The following is a 16,147-nucleotide window of genomic DNA, read 5'->3' as shown; positions in this document are numbered from 1 at the left end:
CCCGTCCCTCCTCCTCCGTCAGTGTTTACCAGTATTTACAGACGAAGAAGAAAGAAAAAAAGGCACTTTCAGCCGCAGTTACAGAGTGAATAATCGCCTTGTGCGGAGCCGCCGTACGTGTCAATGGAATGCGAGGACAGGAAGGGATTTGACAGGAATGTGGAAGCACATTCCCGCCTCAGCAAACCTGGGTATAAATACATATCAGCTGCATCAGCCCATCTGAAAGGGGCAATAGCTGGATCTCGGCTGAGCGAGGGCGAGGGGCCAGGACCATGTGCATTAAGATGAATGGGTCTTTAGCGAGTCATTCAGATAAGACAGAAATCCCACTTTGGCTGTAGTTGGTTGACTCTGAAATGTTATCTGATGCCCCAGAAGCCTCCTGCTATAGGTAGGAGTGAAAAGGAGCACGGAAGCCGTTTTCCCAAAGAATCGGCTTGGTAAGAGTAGCTTTCTGTGCCATGGATGACAGGAAGTAGTTGTTGTAAACTGTGTTTTTGTAAGGAAGTTGGGGGAAACTGAGCTGACAGGGCTGCTGGTTTAGAGGCCACCCCTCTAAGCACAGTTTCAGGTGACGTGTGAGGGGGGCGCCGTTGAGCTCCCCAGCCCAACCTGGGAAACCAGGGCTGGGCGTTTTCACGTCGATGTTATATCGCACATGAGCAGTAATCACCAGGCGACTTTTTTTAAGCCCACAATTTCTTAAGCAGATTAGTACTACCTCGTATACCTAAAATATTAATGAGGCATTTTCCGATGCTCAAAGGTAAGTAATCAGTATAAATTCAGCATATCCTTATATTTAATAAATGTGTCGGACTTTAAACTGCAAAAAGTACCGCCACATAACCAACGCTTTGTTTAACTTGTTCATGCACAAGATCTCATCTTTTAAAACATGTCATGGCTGCTGAGCTATTCCTTTCTTCACCACCATTTCAGTGCATATCACACTGAAGTATACCAAACCATAGTATACCAAAACAGTATTATGTGGTGTGCCCCGCTAGAGTGCATATCACACTGAAGTATACCAAACCATAGTATACCAAAACAGTATTATGTGGTGTGATTCGCTAACCGAATTTAATAAACATAAAGATATGCCATGTTTATACAGATTCATAATTTGCTTAAATTCTGGGTGTAAATAAATGTTCATATAGTACAGAAAAGATGGCGCCCAGCCAAATGCTTCACCCCTCATCTGAACCCCTGGTGATTATTGCTCAAGCACGATATAATATCGATATGATATCGGCCAGCCCAATGGAAAACGTTAGAACCTGAGAGCCTGGCTGAGAAGCAGCTGTCCGGCGAGCCATGCAGTGCCACATCGTGGGGCCAGTACAGGTCCAGTCAGAGACAATTACAGAAATATTTAGCGTAAAGAAAAAGCTTCTTAAACAGAGGGGCGACAAAGGGCAGATAAGAAATGCAGGAACAGCTTAGGAGGGGGTGTGGGGCGGGGGGGGGGGGGGCACTGGGGCAGGACAGTAGCTCTTTTGTTTCAGACCCACAGCTGGTCAGGTGTCATGGAGCATGGAGAATGAATGATTCTGGTTGGTTCAGTTGGGCCTGGAGACTCAGGCTTGACTCGCCGTCCCCCTCCCAATACTCTCTCTCTATCTCCGGACCCCCATCCAGTTGTCAGAGACGCAGATGTTTGCTGCGTTAGCAGAGCAGTGCTTTGCTCCCAGCGCTGCTGGCCCAAATGGGATCCAGGTGCAGAGATTTGCGGGGCTTAAGCACAAGGGATTCACCACGTGCCAGGAGTCCGGCCCGTCAGCGAGGACCCAAACTGTGGAGCCCTAAAGAAATTTCAGAAAGAACTGGGCTCTCACCAGCGACGTCAAGGTGGACGGGCTGACTTTCAGAATTCTTCAGGCTAGATGTATTAATATAAATTCATCATATTCAAAATATATGATTTATTTTCTTCTTATCTAAGCTGCTTGTGAGCTTTTATTCTGTTTTCCAGGGTTAATGTTTGAGTTTGGGATACAGGACTGAGACACTTTGCTGTCCTGAAACAGACGGAGCAAACTGGCAGTAAGACTCCTGCTACTGATTACTTTGAAAATCAAGATTTATCCATATTGTGCTTTTAAAGACATATTCGCTTTAAAAAGGTCAAGTTGCATATTATCCGGCCTTACAAGCCCTGCGGGATCTTCTGCCATGAAATAGGGGGAGGGTTACAAACCACGGTCCAGCTTTCTGGCTTTTCAGAGCCCAGAAAATCGAAATCTACGGGCTCGATCGTGAGCAGTGCGAGTCTGTCCTCCGCTGAAGCGCTTTCTGGGCCGTGCTGCTGGCAGGAGGTCAATGTGACTTTGCCGTCATGGGATATGTGTGCTGGCGTGTGCGTGTGAGAGGGTTCTGCTGAGCGGAATGACGGACGGACGGACAGGGAGGAGGTCTCAGAGCCAAAGGCAAGGGAGGAAGCTTGGAAAGGAAGTGAGACCAGCAGCTCAGTCATCGTCAGATACAGATGGATTCTCACCTCTCGCTCACCCCTGCGTGACTAGCACAGGTTGGGCCAGGTGGTTGTGAGAAAAGGAGGGGGAGCCACTGAAGATCAGAAGAATGTTCCTCAAAAGACATAAAAACAGGCAGCTGCCGCCCACTGCTCTTCTCCCTCAGACACACCGACTTGAACACACCGGCTAAGCGAACTATGTTTACGGCGTGAGGAAGTAGCGGCACTGAAGGTGTGCATTTTCATGCACTGCCCAGGGGATTCGTCTGCCTTCCTTTTGTCCTGGTGGCCGTTTCACTGGGACACCTTACATTCCTCTGGAGAGTGGCAGAGCTACGCTTCTGCTGGCAGCGAAGCAGCCAGAGGTCTCTGTGGATCTTCGAGGGCTGGGGGGGGGGGGGGGGGACGCCGCCATAGCCACACTCTCATTCTCACCATAAACGTCTCAAACTATTAATGAAACTGGGCTGGAGCTCCAGAGGACACACAAAAAAAAAGCATAAAACAGTCAGAGGTCCAGCTGATCCCTCAGCACGCAGGAGTCGGCCAGTCCAGCGCTCTGCCGGAAAGTCCACCGGGTGCAAACACCATCCTGAAGGCCATAGTTCTTCTTGGGATTTCGATTTGCTCTTGATGTAAAGCAGAGAGCTCGGTGCCGTCTCCGCAGTCCCTGTCCCATGTGTCGCAGGAAGAAGGAAGTATAGGAGCAACATTCACTGTTGCTATACCAGGCTGAACCAAAGGGGTTCACTCTGAGCGGCACAATGCGTGTTGTAACCTCAGGCGAATTCAGGTGGTCCGCACACACACCATAGCACAAGGTTTCCCTGTAATTAATACGGAAAGACAAGCGGGAGCCTGTCGTCCACGTGAAAAACTCCAGCACCTGCCTTTTCTGCCAAGAGCTGTTGTAGGTTTTTGCGATTTGTCTCTCATTACAATTGCCAGAGTAGGGAATGCATTCTCCGGCCTGCTGTTTAAGGCAAATACGGAAAATACCAGTTAGGGCACCCACACCAATCACTTAGTACTTAAAAAGAGTCATGGTTTGGACAGACATCACTTACTTTAAGGACAACACAAGGTTATGTTTAACAATATATATATTTAATTTCAATGTACATTCTGTTTTGACAAGGCTTTTAAAACTCTTCATCACAAACAAAAAAGCAATTAAAATAAATACTATATAAAATAGAACTTCAAAATAAATATTTCTATAAAGGGAAATTGTGAGTTTCTTAAACGTGACAAAAAAACTAATATAGATTATTTTCTCAACATTTAAATGGCACAGAGAGTGTACATGAAGCCATCGGTGTGAACAGAGGGTTAGGGGTTATATAACTATCCACAGGATATGATGTCAGACAAGTATGGAATGACCGTCAGATTCAGGCAATGTCTCCGTGGGAGCAAAATGTTAATTGGTTAATTGGGCAATTAATAAGACTACAGTTACAGTGGGGCTTGCGGTCACATGTGCGTTTACCAGGCCAGGTGGGGAAAGAAACAGCTCTTCATTACCAAAATGGATGAAAGCTCTTTTTCCCCCATTGAAAGTCAGGGAATCTGGGATCTTCATAATTTATTTATTTTTTCGTATTTGTCAATTGGTCTTGGAATAAGGGGAATAAGAGTCAAGTTTGATGGAACCAAATGGAACTAAAGCCATCTGACCAAGTCAGAGCGTAGCCTCCGTCTTTGCAACGAGGCATCAATTGCATGTACGAGAGGTATTTCTAATGAACAAGAAAAGTATTCAAAGAAAAATCGGTGGCTACTGCTCTGTCCTCCATCGAGCTCCCTATCCTCGACCGTACTCAAGTACCACGTAGGATTTTCCTACAGGACGGCGCCACCACATGTACATGGAAACAGGCCCCCACTACTGCCACGACCGTCCGTTTGTCATCTTCCTTAGGGCGACCCCGATGGGTGGCAGCCGTTCGTGAGCTGAGCACACAGAGGTTTACATATTTGTGCAGCAAATACCAGGATAAGTCACAGACAAAGGTGGGGCGGAGAGAACAGCTTCTGTGCATGAAGGTAGGGATGCCGTGTCCCGAGCTCTTCCGGTCAGTTTGAGTGCACAACACAAAGAGAGAAATAAAATTTAAGATAGCACTCTATACTCCTTTGGCTGAAGCCCTGGAGTACCATAATATCACTAAAACAGATCTTATGGGAAAACCTTAAGTATTTACAATAAGACTATATCCTTTACAACATTAAGAGGTCAACAGCAGCACATTGCAGACTATGCTCAAAATAGAGACGGCGTGTGATGAACGTAAGGGGAGATCAATGACTGATGTTAACTGAGGTCCTTTGTAATACTGTCCCCATGTTTACATGTAGGGTTTGCTTGATCATAAAGAAAGAGAACAACCGACAGGGCTTGTGCAAGTCTCGCTATGTTTTTTTTCCCCCCTTTTTCCTTGAATCGGATGCTTGAAATCCATGAACACAGCATTTTCCGCTGACATGTTGCAATTCTCATGTCCCCCCCCCCCCTTGGAAACGACGGGGGAGTGAAGGCGTGTTATCTGCTCAGGAAGAGTAGCAAAGCAGCGCGCCTGCACACATTTTTCCGTGTGCTGGAAGTGAGTGAGGTCTCCCTGAGGTCTTTCCCTACAGCGACTTGCGTTCCTGCTTCACCATACGTTCTAGGTGCATCACGACTGAACGTCGCAGACATGCTGAACTGTGTTAAATTGGAATCAGATATCCGTGTCTCATAGAACATTTTCTATATTCAAATAAAGGCCAATAAACACTCCTACATTGTTCATGTGAAATTCAACTCTCTTCTGAAAGGGGAAGCTGGATTATCAGAATAACATTTGGACCGGGGGTGTACAGAGTGGACAAATGTTAATTGGTACCGTTTGTGTTGTCTGCTCTATGGAAGTCAGCCCAATCCCCAGCCAGCAAGCCAGCATGGCTGCTCTGTGCAAGGTCCTTTAACACATTTAGCTGGACTATGAAAACAACCGCATCTGCAGGCAGAGAGAGTGCAGCGTTGTGGAGAGAGCAGAGTGACAGACTGCAGGGACTTCGCTGTCGTCGCTAGGTTACTGCCATCTTGGTCACATGCTGACCGTTGACCGCCATGCACTGTTGGAGGGCGTCTAGAGTTCAGTCATACGAGGAGAAGGTCAACAAACCCTCTTAAGTACCATAATCTCAGCTGCAGACTGCGTCCTGCAGCTGATCTCCTTAGAGCCTCCACGGCTGGAGCTGGCTGGGTTCGGCCTATCAGGAGAGCCGCTTGTCCACACCACCCCCCACGCCGTCCTCCTCGGTGCCCTTACAGGCGGGCGGATGCCTGCAGCGGCACCCGGGCCGGCTGGCACGGTCGTAGCACTTCTGCGAGAGCTTGGCACAGCCAGTGGCTGGCGGGTAGCAAAGCAGGCAGGGCAGTACCAGAGACAGGGCGGACATGAAGGTCCAGCGGACGCAGCAGTGGGACCCGGAGCAGGCGCAGGGCCGCTCGGCGCAGGATCCCTCGTCATCCTCATCATCAGTGCAGTGGTAGAGGACACCTTTGACGAGGCACATACAGGTGGCGCCGTCCACCACAGTCTGGGCTGAGCACACACATTCCTGGTTGCACACCCAGCAGGAGGGCAGCGTCCTGGGCAGGGTGCACTCCGTGCAGCGGCACCTGCCACAGTGGAGACAGGGCGGCGTGTGTCCGTCCACGACCCCCGTGGCCTTGGGGGGCTGCGGGCTGGTGAAGCGGGGCGAGCCGGAGGCAGGCCCAGCTGTGGGCGGAGGAGCGGCGTGGTCCAGCAGCCTCTGATCAGAGGAGGTGCTACCACTGCTGCAGCTGCTGATGGAGCCTGGCCGGCCCCCAAAGGAGATCCAGGGGTGCGTGACGTCACGGGGCTCACAGCGCGGCAGGCAGTCCGGCGGCGCCCTCGCCCCTTTCTGCCCAGGAGGCTGTCGTGACACCACAGCGGGGCAGTCAATATAGTCGTTCTCAACGCGAGTAGATTTAATCTGGTCGATGGGGAAGATGGAGAGTGGGGGCTGCAGCCGCCCGTAGCCGTTCAGCAGGGGCTGCACCATGACGGATGTGGAGACTCCGGGAATGTGGTGAGGGACCCTTGACTCCATGTGAGCATCTGCTAATCCTGCACGGAGAGGACAGCTGCGTTACAACCCGCGTTGGAGACCGCAAAACACGGTGTACTGGGTCTAAAGATATCGGTGGACAATTCATTTTTAATGATAATCAAGATTTTGATACTCATTAAGCTGTAGTAGTAGATATTGGTTTGACTACGGCAGCGAAAGTTTATCACTTCTCGATAATTTACATTTAGTTGTTTCAGACACGTTAACCGAATCTTCATCTAGCCAAACAAAAATGAAGTCATAATAAAGGCAATGGGATTATCCGAAGTGACATGTTCGTATTGGTCTTCTGTAAGAATAATATCCTCAGTACACAGCGATTCAACAAGGACAGATCTGCCAAATGCCTTTGCCGAAGCTCCCCAGTCATACCACCGAGGCTGATCCACCGCAGGTGTCCGTCTTACTGGCGCGTCTCCAGCGAGTCCGGAGCGGAAATTGTGTATTTTATTGCTTTTCAATAAAGTCAAAAAATCGTTTTATACTACCATAACCGGAATCCACGTTGGACTTTTGCTAACAGTTTGCATGGTATAGTGCTTCAAATGTATAATCGGCAGCATTTTATCACTTATCAAATATATTCCAGATGTGAAGTTCTGCCCATATTTATTGCCGTCTTAAATCCAGCAAGGATCATACCTTGATCTCTCGTTCTGATATTACTTTCCAAAGCTTACTTGAGTATATAATTATGCACGCAGATAACTATTTGGAGTCAATATTAACCGATACAGGTCTGAAGCTTTAGTTAAATCATTGTTCATATTACAGGTTATTGTATGAATCACTCCAACAAAGACAAAATCAGCCGAAATGTCATTACAGTGCAAAAAGTATGCTTGACATTATACGTACAAACGTCAATGGATTCCATTAAATCCAGCATATATTTATGCTGATTTTTGCTCTACAAAGACACCCAATTAGAATCTTGTCCCTTTCCTTATGGAGGGACACACACTCGCACACATCTGCAGTTTGACATTTAACAGCGGTCCTTCTACAATATGTAGCCTCAGAAATAGATCAGAGTCCTGGTCTCGTTAACTATTCTCTGCTTGACAGTGAGACAGAAATGACGATGTTACCCTACCCAGGCTTATAAAGACCCAGAGCCCTTTAATATCATCACAGGTGAACAGTGACCGGTGGACTGCACATTACGCTGGTACCGCGATTTCATAATGTGAGGTCTTATCTTATTGTTCTCCAAGGTATTAAAACCACTGTAAGCTATCACCGTTTAACATTTAGAAAATACGCATGCCCCCGTTTTTCACGAAAGCCTACTTTATCCAAAGCCAGTGCACCGCACATAAAGTGAGATCCGTGCTTACGTCCATTTCGGCAAAACCTGTGCAAATCACGGCGATACCTGAACATCAAGAGTATTGCAAAGTAAAACGCTGGTATCTCTGACTAAATAAATGTGGCTCGGTAGCAATATATGAATAACGAGAAAATACACAAAACATAAAACATAAATACAGATCAGAGTGCGTACCTGAAGCAGGAAAATGCGCATTTCCTTTTCCGACTTGTTCAGATGCATAGATACTCCAAAGCTGTCGCTCCAGGTTAAAAACTCCAAAGTCTCCGCTGGCTTGAACCGTACTGCAGTACGGACACAAGCTGGAGCTGCGATGTTGCAACTGCTGGGGGAAATGGCTTTTATGAATGGGAGGGTGGTGGTCGCACTGCGCAGATGCGCTGGGGATTTTTTTTTTAATGAATGGGCGGGCATAGCGTTTCAGGTCAGATTATCGTTTTATGAATGGGAGGCATCGGAACGCTACTGCGCAAGCGCCATGTCCGAAATTCATGAATGGAGGGATCGGGGTGTTTTCTTCTGAAGGGCAGCGTTAGAGAGGATTACATGAATGGATGAGCGTGTACCTCACGCCACGTTTCCTCTTTATTTATGCATCCGCAGACTGAATTATTTCAGCAGGAGCTTTTGCCCTAAAAACATGATTTATATGGGCATTTCGTTTGCACTTCTTATTTTACTGACATGACTGATGGACGAAATACACAAAGACAAAAGCAGTGGCGCATAAATGATTTAAAATAACCGCTTCGTAATCGCCCCGCAGGGCCGAAAGCCGTTTTAGTCGGCGAGTTTCGATGTGACATTTCCGTTTCGACTTATACTCCTGATTTGTAATTTCAATACTGTTGTGTATAATATAAAAGCAAAAGCAAACCCTTTTACATTCCTGAAACAAACGCTGTAGCAGGCGAAAAGAACGGATTAGTCTGAGAGATTTCATACTGCAAACTCAACCCAAACCACCATAAAAGAGTATGTAACTTGGCGGCTCGCCAAACCCATAAACTCGGCTCAGTGTTTAGTCACCTCCGGCAGCCAAATAATGAATAATGGATTAATTTTTAGCTCACGGGATGTGCACTTTATACTTTTAGCAGCATGGCTTCTTCGCAGGAAAATAAAAAGAGAGCAGATGGCGAAGCTCGCAGGTCTTTAAACGAAGCTTTCTGCGCTTTGCAGATTTAAAACCTCCCTTAAAATGGATGCGCCACAATTTCCTTTTATCCAAAATGGATTCTAAAGGTTTACTCTTTGTCACTGCTAAGGTAACTGTAAATGCACGGCCAAATGTGAAAAGTACTGTTACGATACGTTTTTGAGATGGATGTTTATTAAAAAGTGCGTAAGCAGTGAGAGGGTCCGGCCCGCATGGGGAGTTTACAGAAGAACAGGATGTTGTTGATTTATACCAAAACCCTACTCAAAGAATTACTGTAAATTGCCTTCATCCCGCAGTCTGCTGTTCCTACCGCCTTGCCCTGCACCTAGGACACCGGCTACGAGCCGCTTAACTGGCAGTTACTGAATCGAAAAAATTAAATAATTAAAACGGTAGCAACGCCACAAATGATGAGATCTGTAGTAAAGGACATTCTAAGTGAAATAATTCTTTAGTGTTGTGAATGACCTACATCGAGGACAAATGCAAAATGTATATCAGATTTGTGAAACGTTAATTGTTTATTCTGTATGAATTATTTTGTTCTGGGAGCCGGCGGACTCGGACAGTCCTCGCCATAGACCAGTGTCCCAGAGGGCTCCTGCCTCTGAGTGTTAATGGGGCCGATGTCTCCTTCCTTTATGCCCTTGAGCAAGTAGGAAACCTGAAAATGCAGGTGCCTGAAATGCTGCAATGTCCGAGAGGTTCCCAGACTCCCTCCCCCCACAATTACACGTGTCAGTTTGTATAAACCCCCTCATAGGACCCCGGGGCAATTTGGTGTGGCCGGGAAAGCGAGAAACGTTTTTACACACGGGCGCTCTGTCTTAATCCCGTGAGTTATGTGGCTGTAGATTGTTTGGCATGCTGCTTTGCCAGCGGCCCTGCAGAAGTCCGCCTGATGTCGGTCAGTTTGGCCGTGCCTGTCCCGTGACCCGCGCAGACTGGCGAAGACCCGGCGCAGCTACCAAGCCGACTGGATTTTCAGGTCCCGCAGAGCCATCCTGGGCTCAGGGGTGTCGCAGGGTAGTGAAGGCGTGGGCGGTTATACAAGGTGGCAGGAAGCGAGAGCAATAGGGGCATCAAAAGGGGCAAAATAACAAAGACCACAATAAAGGTCTTTACAGGTGGGGACTGAGACATGACTTCCTGTGGAGCTCTGTAATCAGCTAGTGCAGACTGAGCGCGCTCCTCAGGCCCCCGCTTATTGGATGCCGCTCTCATTCCACTGCCCCGTTTGCCCCTGTGTTATTGTGAGACGGAGAACATGACCAAGAATGTGTCATGCAGGACTGGAACTGCGTATTACAACCACCTCGAAATGTTATAAGGAAAGCAAACAAGTGGAAACGTTGGTCAGACCTCAGCATGAATAATCCTGCCATTAATTATGCAGTAATGCTAATGAAATCAGATAAAATGGTGACTTGGGGAAAATTGTGTTGAGACATTGACTGGGAAATATTCAGTTGCAGTAGGACTGCTTATGAACTAGTGTGTTTCTGCCAGGGCTGGACATGCAGCTCCGTGCTCACTTTGGAGATGTACGATAATTGTTGGTAAGCAGCCCTCGCAGCCATGGTCCTGCTGGTGACGTGGTATTCAGATGTCGGCTTAGATGTCATCCTCTTAATGTAGTTGGTGTTCTTGTGATGTGGGGGGGGGGCATTTTGATTTTTCAGGCTGGAGCTGTACTTAGTGCAGGAAATCTGCAGGCATCGGCGTGTGCAGGGGCGTGCAGTGATCAAGGGTGACAAATCACAGGCAGAAATCAGTCCCGCTCCAAACCTGCTATGTACAACTAGTTCTGTGCGTGTGTGCGTGACTGTGTGCATCTGTGTCCGTGTGACCATGCGTGGCTGTGTCCATGACTGTCTCCATAGTCTGTGACTGTGTCCATGACGTGTTCGTCACTGTGTGATCATGCGTGACTGTGTGTGTGTGACCGTGTGTGTGTGTGTGTGTGTTGACTGAGTGTGCGTGACCATGTGCGTGACTGTGTGTGTGTGACCGTGTGTGTGTGTGTGTGTGTTGACTGAGTGTGCGTGACTGTGTGTGTGTGTGTGTGTGAGTGAACATAGTGATGGCAGATCTTTGGCACTTTACACGCTTCCATGTGAGATGCATAAACAGAGTTTTGGGTGTCGATGTGTGCAAAGGCGCACAGAATAGCGATAAGCGATTCTTATAATGTGGCCGTGAGTCACTCTGCATATGTTTGGGAAACGCCCCCAGTAACGAACCTTCCTAAGAGATGGTGAGCTGTATCTGTACGTGGCTGTGAAATTGTTTAAAATGGGATAGACCATGCTGTCCTCTACACACCGTTCTGTTTGCAGGAGAGACGAAGGAAAGAGGTGGCATGTAACAGCTATCTTTTAATCACACAGAGACATCAGAGCAGTCCTGGATCTTTGCTAATAATCATCCCAGGAAGTGTGTGTGTGATCAGATCAAAGGCTCCTCCCCCATCCCCCCGATTCTTATCATGTTTCTGTGTCCTTAGTTTTCACAATTACCCATTTTCAGATTCTGTTCCTCCAGTTTGCACCTCCCCATTAAGACAATGCAGAGAAGAGACTGTGGCCACAGCTGATTGGCTCTTATTCCAGAGTAAACGCGGATGCGGATTGGCGCTTAATCCCTTCTGTCCCTTGACGGCAGCCTGGCCCCTTAAAGTGACGCATATTCAGAGACTCTTCTAATCGGTTGACGTTTGCGCTTTGATCATAAACAATAGCAACATCAGCCCTTAATAAACACCATTTCCCTGGGTAGTTTCCCTGTTGAATTTCAGCCTAGTTCTGCCTAATTACGCTATATGTCATGTAGAGTTACAGTATTGCGAAATCAGATATTGAGTGAGATACAGCTGCTGTTTTATCAGCTAGCGATTATAGGCCTGGCTATTCCCAGTGCATTCCTGGTGTCGTGTCAAGGAATTTCTGGAGAGCAGAAATTCTTGGGGCCCTGTGGAGGCGGGGGGTGAGGGGTCTCCTTGATAGAAGCCCCTACTCCCTTCCTGTGGTGGTGTGGAAGGCTGGGGGGTCTGCCTCAGCTTTAAAGGAGAGGATGACCTCTGACCCAACTTGGGGTTCTGGGTGAACTCTGTCCACCGGCATGCCCTTTAACGAGGCGTGCCCCAAGGCTGCAGTTCTCCCGCGCGTCTTGTGCATTCTCGGCATTCCGCCCGCCGCTCCTCGCACATTTCATTAGTGGTTCAGGCCCCGCCTCCTCGCTCCCTGGTTGAATCCCACACAGTATAGCTGACACAGGGGTGTCTTGCAGTCACGATGATGGTCAGCCTTAAATGCCCTGTTCCTTTCGCCCTTCATTACATCTACGTCCTGGGGCACAAAAACACTTTGATCCTTTGATGCTCTGAATTCCCTTCTGTCATGTGCTGGTTGGTCACCTGATCAGCTCTCGTATGGTCCAGCTGAACCCAACCTTAGCCATAACCTTATAGTGGTCATTGTACCACAGATCAGGAAAAGACACAACCCAGCAAGAACGCCAATGTGCGTGTATGTGTCGGAGCTTCCTGGAGAGTCATGGTGACTGTCCCTGTCTCTGTCCCTGTCCTTATCTCTGTCCCTGTCTCTGTTCCTGTCACTGTCCCTGTCCTTATCTCTGTCCCTGTCTCTTTCCCTGTCCTTATCTCTGTCCCTGTCTCTGTCCCTGTCCTTATCTCTGTCCCTGTCTCTGTTCCTGTCACTGTCCCTGTCCTTATCTCTGTCACTGTCCCTGTCTCTTTCCCTGTCCTTATCTCTGTCACTGTCCCTGTCTCTGTCCTTATCGCTGTCCCTGTCCTCATCCCTGTCTCTGTCCTTATCTCTGTCCCTGTCTCTGTCTCTGTCCTTATCGCTGTCCCTGTCCTTATCCCTGTCCCTGTCTCTGTCCCTGTCCCTTTCCCTGGCTTTTAGCCATGTGCTCGTCACTCGTTTTCATGACCTCACGCTTTTTCTGTTTATCATGTTTCCCCAGTGGAGCAGGTCCCTCCCGCCCTGCGGCACTCCCCTCGCCCGGAAGGAAGAGGAGGGAAATGCTGACTGGCCTCCACCTTCGTCAGCAGGAGGAAGGACGGACTTGACTAACCCTATCAGTGGAGCATCTCTGAGTTGCCGGCAGAGGCTATATTTAAGGTGTGATTCAGCACCGCTGGCTCCAGCAGAGCAGAAAAGATCGGCACCCCTCCATCCAGAGACGCCCTCGTTGACGACAGACATCTAAAATAAGCTTCATCTCGATGGCATGGCCTTCCTAATCTGCGCTGCTCGAACTATGGGAAAGGGCATCGTCAAGGTCTTGGCTCTGTAAGGCACGTTATCTTATGGTGTCAGGTTCTGTTGGACATGCATATTTTGGATCTGATGAACAACAATTTTATGGATACAGCAGTCGGACAACAGAGGCAGCATTAGACCTGACTTTGGAATATTGTGTGTTAGCATCCTGACCTAACCGGCCGGCCGTACTCACCACTGCTGTGAACCCTGAGCCGTATCTATGGGAGACAGGCTCCCTTTATTCGAAGATGAAGGCTGTATTTTTTACTAATGCAGTTAAGGCTCAATGTCACTGACGTGAGGAGATGCTGAACTGGCATCTCACATCGAGGGCCAGGAGGAAGCAGCAGCTTTGTGAGTTAATGTTCTGCCAGTTACGCTCCTGCTCCCCACTTCCTGTGACCAGCTGGAGCTTCACGCCCACCTCAGGGACGCGGGGGCCTCGTTGAGGGACAGCCACACACGGGGGTGGGCCTCGCAGGGCGGCCCGGCCACCCAGCTGCCATTTGTTCTGTTTGTTCTGGCACTGCAGGCGTTGGGGGGGGGGGTGACAGAGCCCTGCCACTTGGGCTCCCGGTGACACGACTCATCGTCTCAGCCGGTTTCCTTGGCGACTGTCGCCCTGGGTCCCTTCTGGGTTACCTGTTGGGCTTCCCCAGCCTAGAGGAATAGCAGCAGGAATTCGGTGTCCTGGGTTGTTTCACCTCGCATTTCTGACTCAGGCTTTTCCACTGAGACCAATTTGCCTTTTTTTATTGCTTGCTGGTTTTTCAGATCAAATTGTCTGACCTAAACAAAACGAGAGCAGACCGCCGTCGACTTCACTGTGGTGTGGGCGTCTTATGTCCTGCCACGTCACATGGTGATTGGACCTCTGCAGGTGTCGTGGGAGGGGGAACAGGCGGACGAGGGGGAGAGCAAAAAGCGGAAAGAGGACCTGGCGTCACCGCGACAGACTGGCGACCGCTGTACGGTTATCGATATGGAGGGACAGGATCTGAAAGCCGGTCAAGAGTCCAGCCCAGCAGGGGTCTTTATGCCCCCAGTGGCCCTCAGCCAGCGGCCCTCAGTGAGCTGTTTGACAGCAGGGGGCCCAGGGGGGCCCAGGTGACATGGGAAACTTCCAATGCTGAATGGGAACCTGACATATAACACCTGGGATTGGGGAGCTTCCGGCACCTTCCGTTCCGGCCCATAGAGGTGGCTTTGTGTGGCCAAAGGGAAGCAGGACAGAAAAGATGCCTGAATTCAGCTGCCTTCCCATCTATCAGAAACGCTTTTAGACAGAAATTTTGCACGTGGAAAATTGCATTGATGACCTTTAAATTTACCAGCTAAGTGCCATGTTTGTTTATAATGTTGATGCAGCCAGACAGAGCTGCCATAAAGGCACGATTCCAAGAGCCCCCGAGTGACAGCGGTCATTAGAAATTTGGAACATATGCTATGATTTTGTAGGCTCCAATATCTCTAGCAGCATCCCTGGAGTCAGATACAAAATCTTTATAATCGGAGCTTAAATTGGAAGTAAATTTGAGGAAAAAAAGGGCAGAAGATGGGCACACAGTTAATAGGTCACATATATAAGATATGGATTCTTCCTTTAAATTCCTGATTTTTTACACTGTTTGATAGTGATGCTTCCTTGAACATCTGGCTGGTGATTTGCCCGCTTTCGGTCCAGTCTGACCAGAACATCTGTCAGGTCACTGAGGTCCACAGGTCAACATAAAAGGATAGAGATGAATGGGGGGGGCTGTTTATGGTGCTCGTGTAAGGAAGGTGGGGGCTGGCTAGTTAGAGGAATCAGGGCTTTCTGTCCAGGACAGAGCTGTAAATCCTGGTGTGACATTAACATGAGCCACAGAAAAATGACAATAGAAATGTTTTCTTGTGACCTCAGACAGGTAAGCCTTCTTGAAGCTCGTGCTCACCGCGTCTCGCTCGTGCTGTGTCGTGTGCTGGCGGTGCCGCGTGGCACAGGCCATCTCCCAGCACCAGATGGGCACAGCATGATGGCACAAGGTGATGCATTTGACACAATCCGGTGGTGTCATTTCCACAGGCTCTCCAGATGGCCGCTCTCCTTCTGCAGCCAGAGAGCCTTTCCACAGATCATCTGGAGACTGGACAGCAGGGTGCACGCTGCCCCATAATGCACCTCTGATGCTGTGAATGAGAAAGCTGCCTACGTTTATCAATGGATGTTAGATACCCATTCTCTCTCTCTCTCTCGCTCTGTCACTCTTGCTCTCTCTCTCTTGCTCTCTATCTCTTTCTCTCTGTCTTTGTGTGTCGCTTTGTCTCTTCTTCTGTCTCTCTCTCTCTTTCTCTCTCTCTCATGCAAGCACACAAGCTCTCTAGGAAGTGGATATAAAAATATTTCTTCAGGCTGGGTTTTGAGGCATGCTAACCACGGCTTGCTCCGCCTTTCGCTGTGTATTCCACTTCGCAGTTCTCCCAGTCAATCTCCGCAGCCGGATTTGATATTTTCCAGGACAATGTTACCATTTCACTTTTCTCATTTGTTCTCTTATAAACTCATCACCCAAAATGGATATAAGCAAATCTGCTCTCTGTTTTTTTTAATTCCTAGGAATAGTTTTGGGTTTTAAAAAGGTTTCTGTGTCACGTATTCCCCTCTGCTTGTTTGCTGCATGGAAATACCGACTAGCCCTGCCTGTTAGAGCACTGTGGAAATCACACAGCCAGGGTCCTCGCTTATTTGATCC

The 16,147-nt window shown here is 48.6% G+C and overlaps 1 protein-coding gene across 1 annotated transcript; it reads right to left on the bottom strand.

Annotated features, from left to right (window-relative positions):
- Window positions 1-3,570: 3,570 nt before the first annotated feature.
- LOC125751078 (protein sprouty homolog 4-like) lies at window positions 3,571-8,288 on the bottom strand. Its single transcript, XM_049029589.1, has 2 exons — window positions 8,139-8,288; window positions 3,571-6,627 (listed from the first exon to the last, which is right to left on the bottom strand). Exon 2 carries the CDS (start codon window positions 6,608-6,610, stop codon window positions 5,747-5,749), a length of 864 nt encoding a protein of 287 aa, XP_048885546.1. The 5' UTR covers window positions 6,611-6,627; window positions 8,139-8,288; the 3' UTR covers window positions 3,571-5,746.
- Window positions 8,289-16,147: the final 7,859 nt, after the last annotated feature.

The sequence above is a fragment of the Brienomyrus brachyistius genome, chromosome 10, assembly GCF_023856365.1.
Source record: "Brienomyrus brachyistius isolate T26 chromosome 10, BBRACH_0.4, whole genome shotgun sequence".
Classification (NCBI taxonomy): domain Eukaryota; kingdom Metazoa; phylum Chordata; class Actinopteri; order Osteoglossiformes; family Mormyridae; genus Brienomyrus; species Brienomyrus brachyistius.
Note: the sequence above shows the minus strand (reverse complement) of the source record. Positions and strands in the feature narration are given on the sequence as shown.

Coding starts and splice junctions, on each gene's coding strand:
- LOC125751078 (XM_049029589.1), bottom strand. CDS start 6,610: ATGGAGTCAAGGGTCCCTCACCACATTCCCGGAGTCTCCACATCCGTC.